This window comes from Xyrauchen texanus, chromosome 17 (assembly GCF_025860055.1).
Source record: "Xyrauchen texanus isolate HMW12.3.18 chromosome 17, RBS_HiC_50CHRs, whole genome shotgun sequence".
Classification (NCBI taxonomy): Eukaryota; Metazoa; Chordata; class Actinopteri; order Cypriniformes; family Catostomidae; genus Xyrauchen; species Xyrauchen texanus.
The window spans coordinates 22,963,142-22,986,494 of record NC_068292.1 but is presented as its reverse complement, the minus strand read 5'-3'; the positions used below and the strand labels follow the sequence as shown (position 1 = coordinate 22,986,494).

Below are 23,353 nucleotides of genomic sequence, written 5' to 3'. Positions count from 1 at the left end.
TGTATATGCAAATAAACATACACACTTTGTTGTTTTTAGTGAGTGTTCTAGACTTGTTACTGAGAAAATTAACTGAGCTGTCTCAGAACACGACTGAGCTAACAGCTGGCCTTTATCAGATCAACAGACTGAACAATGACACCAATTCTTTCAGAAGGAACAGAGGTGGGTGGCAGATGGATGAAATAACAACAAGGAATGAAATTGTTTCCACCATCAGAACAGAAACTCCATCACAATCATTATTTTATGTCAAGCAGTCTATTTCAGCACCTGAACCCAACAACTTCTTTGAATATTATAATGGAATCATGTTCATTTTGAAGAACTGAAACATCTAATTATCCTGTGTGCACAAGCAGTTCAGCAATGTGACTTTTTTTTTTTTTTCTTTATCATTACATCCTTATTTCATGTCAGTGTGTTGCTTGCAATCAATTGCAAAACTAGAAAGAAAAAAAATCTCTAACATATTTGTTTCTGAACCACAAACCAACCAGCTTCCTCTGCTGCTGTCATAAACATTGTGCAGTGGAGTGTGCCTTTGGTGCGAGACAGACTTCATCCATGACTGTTTTTAAGATATGGTAAAACAGGCTTTGTCCTTTATTTATTCATTAGGGTTTTGCCTTGTATATTTTGAATGCTTTTTAATGCGCTTTTGATTGCTGTGGTCAGAACATTTAAATGTTACACTGTGTTGTATTACATACAGCACATAGCCTACATGATATTTATAAAATGCACTTACAATATGCAGTATATATGTATATATACATACAATACATTATGCTACTGGCACTGACATTTGTTTGGTCTTATTGTCAAGATTCACATGAGTTACATTTAAAGCATAACTCCCGCCCATCTTTCTCTCTCTAGCACTGAGCGGCTCTTGTGCTACACTAACCGCTCTTGTACTCTTTGCAGCTGCAGGAAGTTGAGCAACTCAGCCTAAACTGTGCCACAGAAATACAACCAGGTAACACATTTAAAAAAAAATAGTTTTCTTTTAAAATGCATATACTATTATTATTTGTAATTTATATATTTCAGTTTCTATGTGAGTTACACCTTTTTCTACATGTTTCAAGATAAATGGAATATGTTCATTGTTGCTGTGCATAAAAGGACCTCATTCTATGTCGATCTTGAATGTATGTAAATGATGATTGGCACTTGGTAGCAGGTTAAAAACGCTCAGGCTTTGGCTGTTTGCAAAGAGGTACTTGGCATTTTTTGGTCATGGTTTGCAAGATTCCACAATTATGCATTCTCAGTCTGAGAGCCGGTGATTCTGGTTTCCGTTCGAGCATCAGTCAAGGCCAATGTCTTTTATTTTTGTATATCCTATTTCAAACAAGTACATTATTTGACTTGTTTCATATAGTCTTTATTTGAAAATTAGTTTGGTTCCTTTAGACATATATGAATGCGGTAATCACACTCGGATCCACACCAAACAATCAGTCCCAGACAACCTGGATAAGGTATTCTCTGCCCAATTTCAAACAAAATCCGGAGCAGATTGCTTGAGGTGAAGAATGCCATCTGACATAACAGACCAACCAATGATAAGTATAAATATACCTGTTGGATCTTTGGAGAAGAAATTGGTGGGTCAGCATGTCACTATAATACACAATTAAAAGCCTTGACCATTTTAGATGTATAATCATGATAAATAAAGATGGTGTTAAATAATTTTATTATGACTGCATCATTCAGTTGGATAGCAGCTTTTGCACTTTTCAGTGCAGAAATAATGCTAATCAAAATCAACTTAAATCCATTCCAGTGAGGAATTATGTTTACTTGTAGCTTATTACTCTGACTGATTACAAGTAATATGAAATGAGTAAATCAACAAACAGAGGTATGTGAATATTCTAAAAATGGAGGAAACAGACATATTTCTTTTCATTAGCATTGTGTAAGCAGCTCTCTGCCTTAAGGCTTTGCTGATGTCATGGCAGAATGGTGTATTGTCTGAGAGGAGGCATGAGTGTCAGTAAGTGTATTTATTGTGTTGTTAATCACAACAACATAGTAAATGCAATAGTCAATCAATAATGTGTAGAAACTTCCCTGCATATACTGTATTTAACACAGCTGGAGAACAGTTTATTTAGGGGGTGGAGGTCAGGTAATGTCAAAGGAAGATGATTTAATGAAGCCTTTTGTAATTAACTGCTGTAGCCTTTTGACTGTTTGCTATTTATATTGATTTCTGTTTGACATGAAGATTATGGTGTTTGCAAGCGAACTGACTGAATGAACTACTGTTATTCATACCTATAATCCCCTATAAAATATTAGAATTCTTCCATTCGTGGTTTAAATGCTAAAATTATTAGCTATTTGTTAAAAATGGCTGTTAGGTAATTGCCGTTACCTTGGTTCTCCCGCTGGCCAGTCAGCCCATGATTGTCCCCAAAGTGTGTCGGCCCACCGGGAAAATGCCCGGTATGCCAGATTGCCAGTCCAGCCCTGGTTGAATATAATTTATGACAGTCCAGTGTGAGATTAATAAGATTAATAAAGTGCAGTGCTGAAGTATATTGATCGTGAGAGATCAAGAGTTCAAAATTCTGATTGCTTGGGCTGTCATGAAGTCGGCTGGTGCAGGTCCTGATGCTGCGATACCGCCTGCCTGATGGTAGCAGTGAGAGCAGACCATGGCTTGAGTGGCTGGAGTCTCTGATGATCCTCTGAGCTTTCTTCACACACCGCTTGGAATATACAGTATGTCCTGGAGGGAAGGAAGTTCACCTCCGATGATGTGTCTGGCAGTTCGCACCACACTTTGCAGAGCTTTGTGGTTGAGGGCAGTGCTGTTGCTGTGCTAGGCGGAGATGCAGCCAGTCAGGGTGCTCTCTACAGTACTGATGTAGAGGATGTGGTGGTTCATTCCAAACTTCCTCAGCCATCTCAGGAAGAAGAGGTGCTTGTGAGTCTTCTTCACAACTGCCTCAGTGTGGATGGACCATGTGAGTTCCTCTTTGATATGGACACCGAGGTACTTGGTGCTGACTCTCTCCACCGGTGCTCCATTAATGGTGATGAGGCTGTGTTCTTTTCTCCTGAAGTCCACCACAAGCTCCTTAGTCTTAATGACATTGAGGGAGAGGTTGTGCTCCTGACACCAGCATGTCAGAGTGTGTGCTATGGTGTTGAATGCTGAGCTGTAGTCTACAAACAGCATTCTCACATATGTATTCCTTTTTTCCAGGTGGGAGAGAGTAGTGTGTAGTGTAGATGCAATGGCATCATCAGTGGAGTGGTTGTTGCAGTGAGTTCAGTGAGGCAGGCAGCACAGAGCAGATGTAATCTCTGATTAGTCTCTCAAAGCATTTGCTGATTATGGGGATCAGAGAAACAGGATGCCAGTTATTTAAGCAAGTGATTTTGTATTGCTTTGGTAAAGGCACAATGGTGGACGTTTTAAAGCATGTGGGAACCATAGACATGGAGAGGGAAAGGTTGAAAATATCCGTAAAAACACCAGCCATTTGGGTCATGCACGCTCTGATTGCACGGAATGCCGTCTGGCCGTTCTAAGCGGGCAGAAGCAGAACGGAATAGTGGTCCGATTTGCTAAATGGTGGGCGGGGGAGGGATTTGTAGCCATCCTGGAAGGGAGAGTAGCAATGGTCCAAAACCCGGTCCTCTCATGTGTTGAAACAAATGTGTTAGTAGTATTTTGTTGCTACCAACAGATCATATAAGGTCATATATAAAGATCTATGTTATCTGTTTAATTCAAAAGTCTCTTGCTTCATTCATTTTCTCTGTGAATGTTCTGAATTCAACAAATGCCTGAAACATTTTCAGAGTGCTTCATTAGCAAATGAGTGTCATTGAGTGTCATTGTATTTACCTACTCTACCTACTTTACACCTACTGAGTCACCAAGAAACCACAGACTATGTTCTCATTAGATGTGAAGGGTGTGCATGTTGACAGGTGTGGATGTGTGTATGAGAGAAAGAGTAAGACAAAGAAAGAGAGACAAATAGATAGAAGGAGGAAAAGAGTGGCAGAGAGAAAGAGATGGGGGAGGAGAGACATAGGTAGGGAAATGAGAGGAAGGCATAACAATCAAAGGGGGTGGAAAAGGGTTAGCATGACAAACCAGTCGGGCAAGTTCTTATTACAGTGGAGAAACATTATAGAAAAATGACAGACTGCAGGGAGTGAGTGTGTGAGCGAGAGAGTATAGAAGCACATGAGAGAGAAAATAGTAAGGCAGGATGGGGTGCACCTGTTCTCTCAAACGTCTGAGGGAAAGAGCAGTCCTGTAAGGTATGTTATTCCTGTTTGAATCAGAGCTGAATTTAACATGAGTTTTTTTAGCTGATGTGGATGATTAAGCGTATGTCCATTGTTGTTCGAGTGCGTGCATGGCTTGGGAATACAGGTGTTTCTGTAAATTGACACTGACCTGTTGTCCTTGGAAATTCTGCAATGTTTCAGTGATATGGGACTTGTAATCTTGTTTTGCATTTCAATCTGTGCAAATTTGTGTAATTAGCAAATCTTTTCAAATGATTAGTATTCACTGTGTCAATAATTTCTTTATTTGTTTTCAACCAGTTCAGATTTTTGTTTTATAAATGTTATTCATTTTATTTATTGTTTTAGCAGAATTAATATGTTGGCTCTTCTGTAAGGTGTATGGCACATCCCCTCTACCTCCCACTCTATCTCTGTTAGCTGTTCTTTTATTTAAACACAAATGAGAAATTATTGACCTATATATACTCAGTTTAAGATAAAGGTGACCCTAAAAAACAGTATAAGGTGGGGCAAACAAATCTGGATAAGAGCAAAACTCGTGTAAAGTATTTTGATTTGAGAAGTCTGCATTTTGTATGTTCATTTTATATTCTTAGGGGATGGTTTGGATGTAAAAGTGTGAACTGTGCATCTGTACAAACTTCATTGCATGCGAGTCTTATCAGATGTTTTTAAAGTGTTTGAATGAATTTCAATGCGCTGCTTTGAATAAGCGTGGGCGTATAAGAGAGGCAGAGCGCAGAGTTCCTTCCAGGCTGTTTGACATAATTGACAGATTTACAGTATGAGATCATTCAAAAACTCCATGTTTTGGGGAAGTGCACGCATGTTCTCTGTAATGTTGTACCTTTAACCATGTCTGCATTCTGAGTATGTAACACATGTGGTGTCAGATAGGATTGTAGTTTGGTGTGTTTGACCTGTTATCTGACTGCTTATCAGGTTTTGTAATAATGCTGAAGAGTGTTACGGTAACATCAAGAATGTTGTCCGGGTAAACATACAACGAAACGGGCGCGTGCACACGCACACGCACACGCACACGCACACGCACACGCACCCACACAAACACACACACACATGTTGGTGTGGCTATCCTTACGAGGACTTTCCATAGACATAACGATTTTTATACTCTAGGAACTATAGATTCTATCCCTAACCCTAACCCTACCCTTAAACCTAACACTTCAACAAACAAAAACATAAAACATAAGTTTAGTATGTTTTTTTAAGCTATTTTAATTATGGGGAAACTAGGAATTTCCTCATAAAGCCCATTTATAGCATAATACCCTTGTAATTACCAGTTTGCAACCTAATAAAGTCCCTGTAAACCCACACACAAGCACACACACAAACACATGGCCACAAACTTAAAAGACAAGTTGACAAATGTTGGTTTCTCCCTGTCCAGGCAGGACTGCAAGCACTATAGTTTCAAGATGTTTACATAATGAGGGTATGGATGCAGTTTGTCTGGCTGAGATTTATTGACTCTCGTTGTAATAAATACACAGTTTCATTATGTTGAAATCCTCAGGTACTAGAATGAACTTGACTTGAATGTGCACTTTATGAATGTATACATTGGTTGGGTGGAAGTGGTAGAGCTCAGTGATTAAAGAGCCAGGTTATAGGTTGTAGTAGGGGGCAATCCATGAACTATCATTATTAAAACATGCAACATAATCATGGTATTCATTAAAATTTATAAAAATCCACTTTTTGCCTTTATGACATATTAATTTATCATAGGCTTTCTGTGTCAGCCTCCAGATGCTAGTTGTTAAACAGTCAAATTTTTTAATAAACCATAATAACAGCTAAACTTCACATGTGGTTATTGTCTTTACATAACCTGAATGCATTCCTGATAATGTGTGTACATACAAACAAAGAATTTGTCAAATTTGATAATGATTGTGTAATATGTTGCAGGATTTTTGGGAAGCTTTGACCACTTGACAGAACCAAATAAGGAGCAGAAGGACTTAAAACCATCCACTGTAATACAGTAGCTCTCTTTGGATCCAGAGACTGTGATACAACTATCAAAAGAGAAAGAGATTCAAGAAGAAATTTGCTGTTCTCCTTCACAACCCTGGATTACAAACACATTTATTCTTGCTTATTTTAACTATTATTTAAAGTATAACAATGGTGGTAAAATATAACCCTTGATTATTTCACAAATACTATCACTGGGACAGGAAAAGTTACTATTATTTTGAAATCCATGCAAACGTGAATATGTAAATTTCTGAACAAGCTACTGAAAATGAGTTAGCAACCAACCTTTTATTCACATTGTAATGATTATCATGTATGCCATCCGGAGACGTTTAAAAGAATGAATTTGCATACTCAATCAACTTTTGTACATCAATTTCCTGAATCAGATGCAAATGGCAGCATCACTAAATATACAGAATCATCCAATGGAACGGCAGAACAAGGACAAGGTCAGTCTGTGAAGCCCATTGGCTCTGCAGCAGCTAGATTCCAAATCCGCTCTGCTAAAACAATTCAGCACAGGCCTGAACCTACTACCAAAGACTTCTGGACAATGTATAATGTTTTTGAGGGTGGGAAAGCTGAGAGCACCTGCAGAAAAAGTGATCCAAGTAAGGATGTGCTCCACAAAGGTTATACTTCTTCCACTAGTTGTAAACACACTGACATTGATTGCACAGAGACACCTAAGACTGTAGGTATTCAAGAGGATGAGAGTCAGACTGGAAGTGAAAGGAGCAGTGAAGCACTGAGGAGATGTTATAAGTCAAACAGAAGCAAAAGCTTAGACTGGAGAGAAGTGTCTAGTAAAACAGGACCTGGAAACAGAACAGGGATAACTAGCGGAAACAGAGATCATAAGTTTATAAGGCGTGCTGATAGTTTAGAGGGACAGGGGGAAAACAACAAGATATCTTCACAAACAGAAGAGTATCAGTCTAATAGTATTTCATGGAGGATACAATCTTACAATGCAGCCAGTCAATGTGATCAGAATAGTGACAAAAAGGCTTACCCAATCTCTGGACAAACACCTTTGAGAATGAGCCAGGTTACACTTGCTCTTGAACGGGCAAGCAGTGGCCAGTCACTACCTGCTAGACTTAAACCCAGACATAGCCAAGGATATAATAATCCTTGGGCACAGCTGCAACAAGATGAATCCAGTCTTGATCAGACATGCAACAGAAAGAGATCCTGGGCAAGAGAGCAAGGACTCACAAATACTGAGGAGGTGACAGGAAACCAAACGATAATGGAAAGGATTAAAAACCTATTTGGGGCAAGTTTAACTGATGACAAGTTTGATGCAAACCCAAAGGATTCTATCAGGCTAAAACACAACAGTACTCCAAATTCGGATAGATCATTTCCTTTCTCTGATGCTATGGATTCCATCCCTAGTTGCAGAAAGTCCACTACTGAATCCCAGTCTGGAACTGCTTCTCCTTCTTCCGACATTCAACAGAGTAGACTTCTTTACAGAGTAGACAAAGCTGGAACATTCCCAAGACAGTTTTCAAAAAATGAAAAGGCATTCTTTGGTAAGATGCAAGGACCATCAAACAACTTGGAGAATGAAAATGATAAAAAAGATGCTTCTTCTGGATTAAATGTTCCAGTGTCATCAAAGCCTAAATGGAGCATGGAAAGAACATTTGAAAAAAAAAAAAAATTTATTCTACCCGCAGACAATGAAGAGATGAGTAGGATGTGGTGTGCAGGGTCTCCAGAGTTCTGTAGCCGATCCATAGAAAGGACCAGGAGTAGGCTTTCTGCAACTGCTCAATCCAGAGGTTGCAAGATACAGTCCACAACTTATGAAGGTAGTACCACAAGTTTCTCAGGTCAAGTTGTCAACAATTTGGTAACCACTTCAGAAGACCAACACTCAGACAAGGAGACTACAAAAGCAAGTACAAAAACATTTGACCTTAGTGAAAGAAAGTATCTTGGATTGCAGGTAACCAGTTATTATGACAAAGATCAGATCACCCAACCCAAGTCCCCACTAGCCTCAAAAGGATTAGCAAAGAGTGAAATTCATGAAGGAAGGAAATTAGATGGTGTGCTAGAAGAATCCTGTGTACCTACCCTGGATTCTGTGAAGAACAGAATAAATAAGTTTGAAGCCTTGGCTCAACAAAGCAAAAGTAAACACCAAATTCTACTTGCCAGGAGAGCCTTATCTGTGCCAGAACTGCCCAAGCCAGTGGCTCTTGTGAAAAAGAGTGATTCAGATAAAAATCTACATTATAGTAGAGTTGTAGGGAACACAGAATGTCTAAGAACAAATCTAATCATTAAAAGTGATGCCAGTGTGGAGACAAAAGATCTAAGTAGAACTCTTCGGTCAGTTTCCACAGTGAAAGTGAGACCAACATTAGAACAAAGTAGAGAGACAAAAGAGAGCGTTGAGTGTCCTCTGAAATTGAAACAACTAAATGAACCAAAGACTGACCAAGATGTCAGCACTTGGGATAAAAATGAAAGGAGGACTGTGCAAAACAGACACATAGATGAACCAGATTTTGCCATCCCTAATCGCTTTGGGCTCAGAAAAATAGAGACAAAAAGGAATCCCATTACTCAGTCTACAATAACTCAAAAGTCAAATGCAAAAAGTTCACTGATAAAGCAACAAAACATTAATGTAGAAATGGATGATGACAATGATTACACACCCACTAACTCTCCTGATAAAGCCCCTCTCACAATAAGCATTCAGAGGCAGAGTTACCCTGCAACACCAGAACAATCTGAAGAATGTCAAACCTCCGGATGTTCAGATGTAGGTGTTTACACTCCAGTTAAGTCAGCAGTCTTAACAGTCAATGGTACCCATGAAACAGTGCTACCCAGTCCTTCTCACAATTCTATTTCTACTATTCCCGTCCAGAAAATCTCACTCAATAATTCAAATAATAATAACAATGAAACAACAAGGAAGGATTCAAACATATTTAGTGCTAGCATGGCTAGGTTGAGCTCCGATGAGGAAGATGATGATGATGACGAGGAAACAGAGACAGAGAATGACTCTGACTCAGGAGAATCATCTGTAACCATCACAAGCAACATGAGCCAATCAGATCGCAAAAGTTTCTCTTTAAGGTAATTGATCCACATGTATGGCTGGACTATGAAAACTTTGAAGGCATTATTTTAGTTTCCTTTTCTAGGCCGCAATAGTCTCAGGTTATAATAAAGATATTCAGAGTAAGTGTGTCAGAACATTTCCCACACTATATCTCTGAGTGTTTACTTCACTGCATTTCACATTACATTTTATTTCTTCATGTTTCTGCCACCCTATATCTGTCTTTCATTTTTTATTGTTTTATGTTTTTACATCTCCACCTTGCATCAACTCTCTTCTCTTTCTACACATTTGCCTCTCTTTTACTTATAGTCTTGTAGATCTATGTAATTTTGGTGGGGTGGACTATAGACCATCATATGGCATTGTGTCAGAGGATGAAGAAGATCGGCTGTCCACACGCTCTGCCTCCCTGAGCTCAGACATCTCAGCCTTCTCTTCTGTGACCCTACTGAGCACTGATGAACTGGACCACTTACTGGATGATGTCAGGAGTTTGGGAGATGATACCCTGCAGGTAAATCAAGTGACATTACTTTGTTCTGAAATAAGCTGCAGCATACAATCTTTTTAAAAGTAGAAATCTATAATTTGACAATGAAATAGACTTAAACTTAAACTTGTTCACGTACATTCTAACATGAATATACAGCAACTTTTTTAAATATTTGGACACTTAGGCCACGCTAAAAGGTGCACTGAATATTTGTTTTGTTTACGTCATCTGTGACTTCTGACACCTACAGCAGTGACGTGCGGTGATGTCTTAAAGAGGCTAGGCACTGAGTTGTGAAAGCCAGATTACCTGATTTATTGTTTAAGCTAATAATATGTAATAACAGTGAACGTTACGCACAAGCGTGGCATATCAAGAAATGTACAAATCAGGATGTATATTGTGTACTCTCTCTCTCTCTCTCTCTCTCTCTCTCACACACACACACACACACACACACACACAGCGCGTAAACAGTGAACGTTACGCATTTATCAGATCCTTCAAAACCTCTCGGTTTTTCTTTACCTTTTCATTGTGGTAGGTTATATTCAGCTTCCTTTGCTCGTCAAGTGCAAGGTCGATCCGAGATTTTCCAAAGGTTTTCAGTGTAATTTGACACTGGATGTGAGCTGACGAATTTTCATGCTTGGTTAAAGCTGCGGGCAGTTTGTTCAAATCACAATATCCCGCTAAAGTCCAAACAGTCTGACTGGTTGAAAAAAGCAGGCAGGGATAGCAGTACAGCCGCTGATTGTTAGCGCAGCCACATAACCAATCTTTTCTTATATACCAATCAGTTTGAAATAATCGGATAATTTTTGGGCCCTTTTGCTGTACTAGTCCATCTAAGGCTGGCGTAGACCTCCCTCTTGCAATTAACTCATAGTTGGAATTAAAATCGAGCTTGGAAAAATTTCTTAATTCCATGATTATGGCCGGTGCTGTCATTTTTATTTTGAATTTGGCGGGGATTAGGCATGTACGCTAGCTGTGGTGTAATGACGTTAGCTACGCAAATGTCCAGGAATATCTCGATTTTAATTGGTCCATGTCTGATACGTAATGGAGATGATTACGGGCATAACATATTTACGTCAAAAGGCACAGCAGATTTGTGCTTTTTGCCGCATATGTTAAAGAATACAGGATCGGCGCGCATGCGCAACATGGGTTTTCCGCGTGTCGTCTGCAATGAATGGACCGTAAAAGCACTGCTTATTCTACCATTTGTTTTTAGTTGATTATGCGTAACTGCTACATTTGTCATTAACGTCTAAACAATTGGAATAACACACATATTGCATATATAAATCACAAGAATAAAAAGTAAAAATACAAATACAAGTTTATTATTTAATAAACATTTTATTTTTGAATTGTGGCAGGGTAGGCAGTGCCTAGTTTGCCTACCCAGACCGCACGTCAGTACAGGCATAAATGCAACATTATTCAAACACGGTAGTTTTTAGTTACATATCCCATTGCAGAAATTCACCATTAACAGTCAACCATAATTAATTGAATTAATGAAGTGAGTAGTATTCAGCTGTTCATGTGATGCTAACATGGCAGCCACCATGAGTGGACCCTCTCCATGTAGATTTAAACAGCTTTTATAAGGTTACTGATATTCATCTCACGTGAGTGGTCATGATTTTATACATATGTTTTAAAATGACTATTTATTTCATTAAGCATGAAAGTTTATCAAAGGATTAAATAGAGTGGTGGTGGCATAGTGGGCTAAAGCACATAACTGTTAATCAGAAGGTTGCTGGTTCAATCCCCACAGCCACCACCATTGTGTCCTTGAGGAAGGCACTTAACTCCAGGTTGTTCTGGGGTGATTGTCCCTGCAATAAGTGCCCTGTAAGTCGCTTTGGATAAAATTACAGATTTTCAGATTTTTAACAATATATTTATTTTTCTTTGAAAACCTATATTTTAATCATGCTAAGATATTCATACTAAACATTTTGGAGTCACTGTATATGCTTGTGTTTATGTAAGCAATTGTTCTAAAAAAATTGCTAATTTCTTTTTGTTGTTATAACCTTTGTCTCTGACTTATGACAGAAGTATGAAGATGTGCAAGTGGTTGTATTACACAAGGAGGTGGGGAGTGGTTTAGGATTTACCTTGGCAGGTGGAGTGGATCAGAATAAACCAGTCACAGTGAGTGTCTCTGAATCCTGCAATACAGAAACAATGAGAGAAATTACAAATGTATTATATACAGGTAAAATGGTTTGTCTGTTAATAATAAAACACTGTCAGTTAGAAATTAATTTTGTTCAGCTATTAATTATAAATATTATTAAAATATATTTTCCTTTTCTTTGTAAAGTGGATAAAGTAATCCTTGCAATAATATCCATCAAAGTTTATGTACAGTACTTTGACCACAGCATATTACAGTATATGCCTTTTTGTGACATGAGAAAAGTAGAGCCTGATTGACAAATTTTTACTCCAACCAACTTTGCTTCTGATGGAGACTAGAACCAATAAACTGTCCAGCAGCGATAAGAATCATCATGGTGGTGCCCAATGCTTGTGTTGAGTTTTTTTTATTTTTTTATTTTAATGAAATTAAATCTATTCTCCTAGGTGCACAGAGTAATCCCTGGTGGAGTGGCAGCACAGGAAGGCTCTATCTTCGAGGGTGATCGGGTGCTATCGATCAATGGCACTGCCTTGCAAAACTCTGCCCATTGGGAGGCTCTACGTACATTGAGAAAAGCAAGGGGGCAGGGCATGACAGTCGTGGTTCTTAAGAGAGGTGACCTCAGTGAGTCTCAACACAGCAAAAAAGAGGCCAGGCAAAGACCAGGAAACACAGGTGGGTGTGGAGAGATGACAAAGAGGTGGTGAAGAAAAGCATATTATTATAATTTGGTGATGCCCATTTTGAGACCATTACTTGTGAACATGCTTGGAAAGTTTTTGGTCTTAAGGTTTGAAGAGCTACACTCTTGTTGACATGATGACACCTATTTTACTACCCAAACAGAAAAAGACCATTAATTTTTCTCTTAGATTTTCATAATTTGGCATACATTGTTTTAAAGTTTTTGTCATTTCTAGTAAAATGTTGAAATTATCTTGCGTCACTATGATCATCATGAACTGTGAAATACAGAAACATTTTGAAATTAATCATGTGGATTTCTAAATGGACAATCTCTTGGGGAAACTTTTTGCTAGTCAGGGCCCCAAGAAGATGTCAAGAAGACATTGCAATCCTGCAAGTTAAAAAATTATGTGGAAGAACTTTGTTTTGGAGAGCCTGCAAATTGGTCTCCATCATGAAATTTGTATGTGTTCAATGGGCATTATTTGTTTTGTAAATTTTTCAATATTTATTGGGGATTTATTATGGAAATATTTGTTTGCACATTATTTTATAATATGTGTACTTTCAGGTATACTTACAGCATACCTACCCAAGAAAGTAATGAGTAATGTTAGGTAGCTACATGTAATATGGGTTAGGGTTGGGGTTAGGTTTAAGGATTAGTACCTAGTAATTACTGTAGTTTTTGTTATTATATAGTAAGTAAATTTAGAACAGTACTGTAAAATAAAGTGCTACCAAACATTTTTATCCATCCTATTTATTGTGTTTATTGGTGTGTTTTTTTAACTCTCATTCATCTCTCATGTTCTTTTAGTCAAAGTCATTTGTTAAGAATTTGAGGGTGAGGGTTAATTTTATGTTAAACAAAACTATATGTTCCAATTGGTGAAGGTGGGAAAAAATTGTTTATTTAAACCAGCTGCCACAAGGTGAGAGAAGACAAGATGGATGGATTTTGTTTGGAGCTTTTTGGAACAAGGTAGTTTGTTAGCGCTGCTTGAGCACAATGGACTCTATTGTTTAGGGATGGGAGTCTGTACTGCTTTTAGTACCTACATTTCTAGTTTTTAAACTGTTTTTTAAAATGACCTTGGGTTTTATATGCTCTAAAAACACTATTTATTTGCACATTTACAAATTAAAAAAACATTTATATTTACATTTAGCAGACACTTTTATCCAAAGCGACTTACAAATGAGGAGAACAATAGAAGCAATTCATCCTAAGGGAGACAGTATGTAGCAACATGTTTCAAAAATTGCTTAGAGAAGTACATATAGCAAGTAAAGTGAGAGACAGAGAAAGAATGGAAGGAATTTTATTATTATTTTTTTTTTTGAAGTGGAGAGTATTAGGGTAGGATGAATTACTCATGAAAGAGCTGTGTCTTTAGGTGTTTTTTGAAAGAGGCTAGAGAAACAGCTGCTCGGTGGAGTTTGGCAGGTCGTTCCACCAGCGGGGGACATTTGAAGTGAAAGTCTGGGAAAGTGATTTAGAAAAGAAAGCCTGGACAAGCAGTTGTGTTGTATGCTCAGAGAGGAAGGGTCTGATCTTCCTAATGTTGTGCAAAGCAAATCTGCATGATCGGTAGTCTTTGCAGTATGGCCCAAGAAGTTTAACTGATTGTCAAACACAACACCAAGATTTCTAGCTTTCTCGAATTGTCAAATCAAATCAAATCAAATTGTGTAATCATTGACAAGTTTAAATGAATTGTGAAATTGTGATGAACCACTGGTTTCGCTGGAACCACGAGAAGCTCAGTTTTTGCAGGGTTGAGTTGGAGGTGGTGTTCTTTCATCTAATCTGAAATGTTTCCCAGGAAGGCTGAGATCCGAGTACTGTAGGATCACCCGGCTGGAATGAGAGGTAGAGTTGTGTGTCATCAGCATAGCAATTATAGGAAAAGCCATGTGCCTGAATGACAGATCCCAGTGATGACATGTAACTAGAAAAACTAGTTGGTGAGACTTGGACACTCCCCTCCAAGACACCCTGAAAGACCGTCTCAGAGCTTCAGTAATAGACAGCAGAGCCATTTCCGTAGAATGTCCACAGACTGGTTGCTGCCTAGCAGGTCTCATGAAAAGTCGTATTTAATTTACGAGTTGGCAATTTCGTATGGTCTCACATGATTTTATTCATATGACTTCATCACGTGCAAATTCCCAGATGTCTAATTGCAGAAGTAAGCGCAAGTTCCACTCACAAGGCGTTAAGGACATACTCATTAATATTATGCCCATACCCAAACCCCTTATCTAAACTTAACCAATCAGTAGAGTGTGTAAACATAATAGGAAGATGTTGTGTGTGACAGAAGCAAGTAACTGTCACATATTAGATGGAAACGATGTCCAGCGACATCATTGCTGTAGTGAAAGTCGTGGGAATTCAAACAAATGCCATCGCACGATATCATACAAATTAGCCAAATTTTTTAAAGTCATACGAATCCTGACGATTTCGCCATGCGAGTGTTTTGCTAAAAGCATCTTTGAAAGGCCATTCCTGCTTCCAGCTGTGATTTCTACTTATTACTACCTTGGTCCTTACGGCATACTTCCATTTTTATTTATTTAGAACGGTGTTATGACGTCTCATACTAGACAGATATTTTCAATATTAATAAGCATAAACTAAGTTATGCTTTACTTAATTGTGTGGATGCTAGCATACAGTATGAGAATCTGTTGATAAATAAAATAGCATTCCCGAAAACCTCAGAATGTCCTGCAGAGTGACAGCCAACATGTGAATCTCCCGCTAAAACGGTTTCAAATATTTTTTCTAATCTAATTGTATTATTTTTCTAATGTGTATATTGTAGTATTTGTGCATCTAGATTTCATGACTTCACATTAACTGAGAGACCACATGGGGTATTTGTATACATTTAAAAATACATATTTGTACTTTAAAAATGTATTTGGCACATCACAGGACCATTGCTATGAACTAGTTATTAGTATAAGCAAAAACGTTGATTAAAAGAGGTGGGAAAACTTGGTGACCAATTATACTGTATATATCTCTTATACAAAGATGCAACCAGTTTAACCTTAAAGAAATACTTCACCCAAAAATGAACATTCTCTCAAGCTCTAAAAGCACATAAGGGACTCCAGTGGTTAAATCCATATCTTCAGAAGTGATATGATAGGTGTGGATGAGAAACAGATTGCTATCGTCCTTTTTTTACTTTCAATCTCCACTTTTACTTTCACATTCTTCATCTTTTGTTTTTGGCGATTTGCATTCTTTGTGAATATTGCCACCTACTAAGCAGGAAGGAGAACTTGTAGTAAAAAAAGTACTTAAATATTGGTCTGTTTCTCACCCACACCTATTGTATCACCTCTGAAGACATCGATTTAACAACTGTAGTCTTATGGATTACTTTTATGCTGCTTTTCTGTGCATTCTGGAGCTTCAAAATTTTGGTAACAATTAACATGACTAACAGAGCTGAAATATTCTTCTAAAAATCTTTTTTTGTGTTCTGCAGAAAGACATACAAATCTAGGATGGAATGAGGGTGAGTTAATGATGAGAGTATTTTCATTTTTGGGCGAACCATCCTTTTAAAGCTTGATAATAAAAAAATTGGTCACCAAAATGCTCTCTAATGTGTGTATGCCCCCTTTAGGCAGGAGAATACACGTGACTCTAAACAAGTCCAGATATGATCTTGGCTTTAGTCTGGAGGGAGGGGTGGACTCCAGCTCGGGAGACAAACCCCTCACTGTACAAAAAATCTTTCAAGGTGAGAGCACTTTTTATCAATTTCAATCAATACTACTCAATACTTATTCACAAAACCATTCCCAACAAACAGCTGCTTACCTCACACCTTTTAGCCATTTTTCTGGCATCCCTCCTATCAATGCCAATTTTCTTCTCATTGTCATGTCAGGAGGGGAGCTTTGAACCTGGGTTGAGTCTATTGATCATGCTCCTCAGCAATAGACAAACAAAATATTTGTACCCTTTTCCACATCACTCTAATACATTATACATACAGTACATGTTAAACTCGTGAATCTTGTTTTGCCTCCAATTAAAATGTTTAGAACGTCTGGAAGCATTTTTATTGAAACAAAAGCTACATCCGCTGGAATAATATATTTACTGTCAGGTGAAAATTACTTGTTCCTAGATGGACCAGTCATTGAGGTGTTTCCTGGGGATGAGCTGTTGGAGGTAAATGGTCAGAGTCTGGTGGGCATGAGGCGTCTTGAAGCTTGGAACCTAATAAAGAAGCTTCCCCCTGGTCCTGTGGAGGTCTTACTAAATCGGCCTCACCAGCCACATTGAAGAATTTACTGCACCTCTCTTTTCAAAGCACTTTGCAATAAAGTTATTATTTAAACACTGGTATATTTTATATAGAATATAATTTTCCTATATTTTTGCTGTTACAGTTTCTATGAAGGTATATTTTTGCAAATTTTCAGTACAATTGATCAAAGTATTCTTGCATACAAATTAGGTAACAGAAGATCAATACTTCCAAAATTCAGGACATGAAACAGCACTAGAGGCCAGTAGGTCATATGTTTAATATGTCTAAACTGTATTATTTAAAATATTGGATATGCACTCATATTATGCAAATATAGATAATACTATATTTTATGAAATCAGTCTGTATAAGAAAAATATATATATATTTTTTTTGGCTCCCAAGTGTGTCTATATGTTTGTCTGTACTGAACGAATCCGTCCCCATTTAAAACTTTTTAAATATTAAAGTGAAAGTAAGCAGCTTCTTTGTTGTTTTGGTGTTTTCTTTAAATGTGACTTATGTTGTTGACTTGAAAAAATCACTGCCCACCTTTACCATTAAAATATTGTAATGTGGAGGAATAGGCATCTTCTAAGAAATGTTAATTACTTGGCAATTAGCAGATGCATCTTTTACAAACAATCTAAAGAACACTTTAATTTCAGAGATTCTACAACAGCCAAGGCTTTGAGCCTTGATTAAAAGGTGACAGTGGTCTCTAACACAGCTCCTGCATTAGTAACTGGTCCCCTTTCAAGGATTAAACTTGTGGACTCTGCTTTATCAGTTCAGAACCATAACCATTAGGCAATAACCCTCTATTTAAGAGATTTTTCATTCAAACCTGCATTATCGTAGAATTGGGATATCTATCTATCTATCTATCTATCTATCTATCTATCTATCTATCTATCTATCTATCTATCTATCTATCTATCTATCTGTCTGTCTGTCTGTCTGTCTGTCTGTCTGTCTGTCTGTCTGTCTGTCTGTCTGTCCGTCCGTCCGTCCGTCCGTCCGTCCGTCCGTCCGTCCGTCCGTCCATCCATCCATCTATCTATCTTTTTGCGCCACTTGATTATTAATGATTTATAAAGGAGTTGTGATCTAATAGTCCAGATCAGAGTTTAAAGGTGAGCTAAGCTAATAGATGGAGCGAGGTCATAAGGTATCTCTGAACAGCAGGAGAGCAGCGGGTTAAGCATAAAACCTTCAAGACCACGTTCAAATTAGCTGTGTAAAAAAGATGATTAAGGGGATGAAGGTGAAGAATGTACTGGCACGTCAGCTTTTGGGGGAGTTCATCGGCACTTTTGTCCTGCTGGTAAGTTTTTGCACAGATTGTACTTTAAACAAACTTGAGCATATACAGTATATTGATTTATAGTTTCTTTTTAGTTCTCCCAAATGTTTTTCATTTATGTTATTTTTATTGTGTTTTTTCAACTAATCTTAAAACTTGTTGAAATCAACTACATTTTAGTTTTAAACTGAGACAAACTGGTATTTTCACAAGCTGGCTCTTATGAAAATAGTATTTACACATTACATTTGAATTTAGACATTATTATTATTCGTAACTATAAAAAAAACTGGTATATTTCCTTATATATTTGTATCTTTTATACACACTGCTTCTAAGAAAAATAGACAATGTAGAATCTAATGATACCATTTATGACTCAAAATCGTCTTGGAACAGGACAAGTTATTGTAGAAAAAAACGTTCATGTAATGTGTTTACATATGTGTTACTTACACCATAAAATTGCATAACTTTTACAATAGTCTGACGTAAGATTCTGTATGCCACCGTAGAATGTGAGCATGTGCTTTTAGTTGCATATGCTATGCTGCCCATGTGTTTGTTCATGCAATTTAGCAGAAGTTTTTATATACAATAAGGTACAGTCCATATTTACTAAGTAAAATTACAGTGAAGAGACAATTCTCTATGTACTATGGGGGCAGTTACAAAAGAGAATCACACTGAATCATATTATACAGCTATAAAATACAGCCTAATAATATGTTTTACCCCTGATGTAGCTGTTTGGTTGTGCTGCAGCAGCTCAGGTGAAAACCAGCAGAGACACTAAGGGGCAGTTTCTTTCTGTTAACATGGCCTTCTCTATAGGTGTCATGTCTGCCATGTACCTCTGCAGGGGAGTATCAGGTAAAAAAATAGTTATGTACTAATTTGAGGTAGTTAGCTCACACAACAATAAAAAATCTGTCATCACTTACTCACCCTCATGTTTTTCCAAACATGTAAGATGTTTTCACCTCTGTGGAACACAAAAATAGATGTTAGGCATTATGAAAGTGTATGGTCACTGAAGCTAACAAGAAAGCAAGTCATACAGGTTTGGAACAACACAATGGTTAAAAGAAGTTGACAGAATTTTCATTTTTAGTTGAACTACAGTATTCCTTATGGACTTACTCTTTTCAGGATTCTCATACACTGATTTTCTCCTATATAATCACTGTTATCTCCTATATTACCCTGTTAGGAGCTCATCTAAACCCGGCTGTGTCTGTGAGTTTCTGTGTGTTGGGTGATCTACCCTGGAAAAAGCTGCTACCCTACTCTCTGGCTCAACTTTTAGGAGCTTACCTCGCCTCTGGGCTTGTCTATCTCATCTACCGTGGTAAGAATAGGGACTGAAAAGAAATACTCAGGATTGGGAGGGTTACTTATGAAATGTATTCCACTACAGATTACAGAATACATGCTGTAAAATTAATTTGGTAACATATTCCATTAGATTACTCAAGGTCAGTCATGTATCAAAATACTTTGGATTACTTCTTCAGCACTGGTAGATTTTTTCACTTGTTTCGACAATAAATCTCTGCCAGTACAGTAAGACAAAATACACATTAAAAATACATTCTCTAAAAAACCTAAATATCTTATGCAGTGTTGTTTATAAATCAAGATAAATCAAATTTAATGTTTTAAGGATTTTTAGATATTTTTACAGGAAAACAGTACAAAAATTATTATCAAGAATACTATTTTTGCCCTAATATCAAAGGTCTTACTAGAAAAATAAATTATGTTGTAACGTGAATTATCATGATGAAAAAATATGATCATGTCTGGTAACATGCATGTGAATGGCAAGTAACAGCATTTAAGCTTATCGTAAAGTTGAGAATTTACACATTGTTTATTTCTATTTCTTCTGCTCCAAACTTGCTTCAAATGTAATTCTCTGTCTGCTCGTATGAATGTGACACATCATTAGAAATTGTTTCTCCTCTGTTCAATTGCACTTTGGATCGCATCATTTATATGAATAAATGTTTCCATCTGAAAGGACTAAATATTAAATGAAACAAATGACAATAAAACGCAAAGTAATTATTTTTGAATGTAACTGTGGTGTAATACAGTTACTTATATTTTGTATTTTAAATACGTAATCCCGTTACATGTATTCCGTTACTCCCCAATCCTGGAAATACTTAATATCCGCTGAACGTATGTGAAACCATAAACCAACTTAATGACCTGTCTCAACAATCATTTCAAGCTTCTCTCTATGGTCTGCTCTCTAACTCTCTTCTCCACAAGATGCAATCATGGAGTTCAGTGGGGGAGTTCTGACTGTATTTGGTCCTAATGAAACAGCCAGTATCTTTGCCACTTACCCTACTAATGTGGTTTCAGTGCAGACTAACTTCCTGGATCAGGTCAGAGAAAAGGCCACTGAATATAAGTCAAGAGCTCTGTTAGTGCAACCACAGTAGAAATACTATATAGTAAATCTGTGTAATATTTTATAATCTAATTTGATTTAAATACTGTATTGCAATATATTACAATATTAGGCAACATAATATTGTGCAATTTTATAAAAGGATCCAATGTGTATAGAGATTTTCAACCATCAAAAAATTTCCAACAGATTCGAACAGATATGCATGTTTGGTTGTTTGTTTTCTTGTCTCTTGTATGCCTATGTTTATGTTTAGGTGGTTGGTACAGCCATGCTGATGCTGTGCATTCTACCTTTGAATGATAAGAGGAACGCTCCTGCTCCTGAGGCGTTGCTCCCTCCCATTGTAGCAACTGTTGTCCTAGGTATTTCCATGTCAATGTCGGCTAACTGTGGAGCAGCTATAAACCCTGCCCGTGACCTTGGTCCACGACTCTTCACATTTACTGCAGGCTGGGGGACTGATGTCTTCAAGTAAGTTATCAGATCAGCCAACTATATCTATTTCCTACAAAATAAGGGCTCTGTGATCTCTTGTCCTTACACTAGTTATTGCTCAACTTATTAATCCCCATTTAAAACTAATCACGGTGTATTTCACTTTGCATACTGTAGCTCTACTGTTCTTTCAAAATGACCTCAGCCACATTGCCCCATTGGCTTAAGGGTTCATTACCCTTAAGGGCTCTGGGCATTAATGTAACAAACACTCACCTCCTATTTCTCACTGAAGTCTGCAAGTGTAGGTGTATATGACCAATCTCCTGCATGTATAGGCCTTTTTACATCTCTTATTTAAACTTTTCAATTTCTTAACAATGTAATCTTATATACCTCTCTCCTCTTCTGTGACACACAAAGATGCTATGACTACTTCTTCTGGATTCCAATAGTGGCTCCTATGGTAGGGGGTGTGCTGGGGACGATCGTGTATCTGGTTTTCATTCAGTGGCATCTGCCTGAGGCTGAGTCTGAATCTGAGGAGGATATAGATCAGACAAATGTTGTGGAATACAATGACCAACAACATGTGGACAAAAATGAGGGGTTATTCTTTAAACTGTCCTCCCTTTAAAAACTTGTGGACAGTTGGGGCAGTGACTTTACTGTTAGCGCACATGCTGCGGCACATTGAGCAATGGTGCTTATATGCAATGTGAGTTTGAATCTGGTTCAATGCATTTCTTGATCCCATTCCCCTTCTTCCCTCCATCATTTCCTTTCTGATCTATAAATGATGCAAAAGGCCAAAAATAAAAACTGGCGAAAATGTACTCAGGATGGACAAAATGTTTCATCACACTGCTGCAGATCTGATATATAACTTATTATTTAGATATTACATTTTAAACCCTTGCATGGAATATTACACTGCTTGGTAATGGAGTGAATTAAGATATTTGTATATAGCATGTACAGTAGCCTATTTTAACTATTTTTAAATATACCTCCTTTTTATTTAATCTGATTTGGTGGTAGTCTGGTGGCAGTTAGATGTACTATTTGTGGCTTAGTATACACAAATTCAAGCCAAATATATTTTGCACCCCAATATTCTGAGGGCTGGCTGAACAACTGGACTATATTTTAAAGCATTCACAATGTTTCATTACAGGCTACTGCAACTATGGCTACTGTTTGTATTAAACAACTGTTTGTGTTATTTATATAATTACTAATTATTAACTAATTAAATGACAGAAAACAACAGCTTTTTCTGTCAACGGCATTGATATGTATGCTATAGAATATGAATCAATGGATAATTTGTTTATAGGGCAAATTAATTTACTGTGATTGTCACCCTAACACTTCAGACCAACAAATGAGAGTTTATCCATTAAAAAGCCCATTTAAATATGGTCATATTAATATAGAGTTGCATGTGATGGAGCAAGAAATGTACACAACAGACCTTAGATGTCCTACATTATTCAGTGTCTTATATTAGCCTAATACATAACCTATATTGTTTAGTGTATGAGTGTAATTTAGTTTTTTTTATCTCTGTTAATAAATATACCAATAATTATAACCCCATTTGTTTTGCAGAAATTTAATATAACCACATTGTACTCTATAATCTATTTGCAGGTTGCTCTCTCAAATGTAAGTGAAGCAATATCTTACATCAAAAGCCTATTACATCATAGAACTACAGGGGGATCAGAGTGTGTTCATTTGCTGAGGTTTCAATGTGTATATTAACAAATATGCAAACAAAGAGTTTATAGAGTGCATCAGGTTGAAGCCCCTTTTAAGCAAATACTTTTCTGAACTGTTGGGAATTGGAACACATATTATATATCCTCAGAAAGCCAACATCTACTTTCCTGTGATTTTTTTAAAATTAGAATATCATCTGTTCAGGGAATTATTTCCTCTTGCATTAATGATCTACTAAAATGTTGTGCTAATAAAGAAACTGCAACCATATGACAGAAGGAATTACCCAATGATTGCAAATACAGAATGAATCGTATCGTCTGTTATATGATGGTTTTGGTGATAAAAGCACTGATCAATATAAGGCAGTTTAACAGTTGTTTATTTGGTCTC

General features: G+C 37.2%; 2 protein-coding genes across 7 annotated transcripts; both read left to right on the top strand.

The window, feature by feature from the left end:
- The first annotated feature begins 487 nt into the window (after nucleotides 1-487).
- On the top strand, nucleotides 488-17,538 carry LOC127658286 (uncharacterized). 5 transcript variants are annotated; one of them, XM_052147495.1, is made up of 9 exons: nucleotides 488-587; nucleotides 883-982; nucleotides 6,241-9,429; nucleotides 9,728-9,932; nucleotides 11,994-12,089; nucleotides 12,525-12,756; nucleotides 16,284-16,313; nucleotides 16,425-16,541; nucleotides 16,935-17,538. In XM_052147495.1, exons 3-9 carry the CDS (start codon nucleotides 6,653-6,655, stop codon nucleotides 17,090-17,092), a joined length of 3,615 nt encoding a protein of 1,204 aa, XP_052003455.1. In that variant the 5' UTR covers nucleotides 488-587; nucleotides 883-982; nucleotides 6,241-6,652; the 3' UTR covers nucleotides 17,093-17,538. The 5 variants fall into 5 exon arrangements, with proteins under 5 accessions (XP_052003455.1, XP_052003452.1, XP_052003456.1 ...); XM_052147492.1 differs by having other exon boundaries at nucleotides 11,991-12,089; XM_052147493.1 differs by having other exon boundaries at nucleotides 497-587; nucleotides 931-982; nucleotides 11,991-12,089.
- Nucleotides 17,539-18,209: 671 nt separating this feature from the next.
- On the top strand, nucleotides 18,210-23,236 carry LOC127657979 (aquaporin-10-like). 2 transcript variants are annotated; one of them, XM_052147021.1, is made up of 6 exons: nucleotides 18,210-18,387; nucleotides 19,113-19,239; nucleotides 19,580-19,717; nucleotides 20,650-20,768; nucleotides 21,051-21,268; nucleotides 21,688-23,236. In XM_052147021.1, the coding sequence occupies exons 1-6, from the start codon at nucleotides 18,310-18,312 to the stop codon at nucleotides 21,755-21,757; spliced, it is 750 nt and encodes a 249-aa protein (XP_052002981.1). In that variant the 5' UTR covers nucleotides 18,210-18,309; the 3' UTR covers nucleotides 21,758-23,236. The 2 variants fall into 2 exon arrangements, with proteins under 2 accessions (XP_052002981.1, XP_052002980.1); XM_052147020.1 differs by having other exon boundaries at nucleotides 21,656-23,232.
- The last annotated feature ends 117 nt before the right edge of the window (nucleotides 23,237-23,353 follow it).

Bases quoted from the DNA above. Each gene is read 5' to 3' on its own strand.
- LOC127658286 (XM_052147492.1), top strand. From the start codon at position 6,653: ATGAATTTGCATACTCAATCAACTTTTGTACATCAATTTCCTGAATCA. The intron at 9,933-11,990 runs GTAAATCAAGTG...GACTTATGACAG, and splicing joins TGGGAGATGATACCCTGCAG to AAGTATGAAGATGTGCAAGT. The intron at 12,090-12,524 runs GTGAGTGTCTCT...CTATTCTCCTAG, and splicing joins ATCAGAATAAACCAGTCACA to GTGCACAGAGTAATCCCTGG.
- LOC127657979 (XM_052147020.1), top strand. From the start codon at position 18,310: ATGATTAAGGGGATGAAGGTGAAGAATGTACTGGCACGTCAGCTTTTG. The intron at 18,388-19,112 runs GTAAGTTTTTGC...CCCCTGATGTAG, and splicing joins TCGGCACTTTTGTCCTGCTG to CTGTTTGGTTGTGCTGCAGC. The intron at 19,240-19,579 runs GTAAAAAAATAG...TTACCCTGTTAG, and splicing joins CCTCTGCAGGGGAGTATCAG to GAGCTCATCTAAACCCGGCT.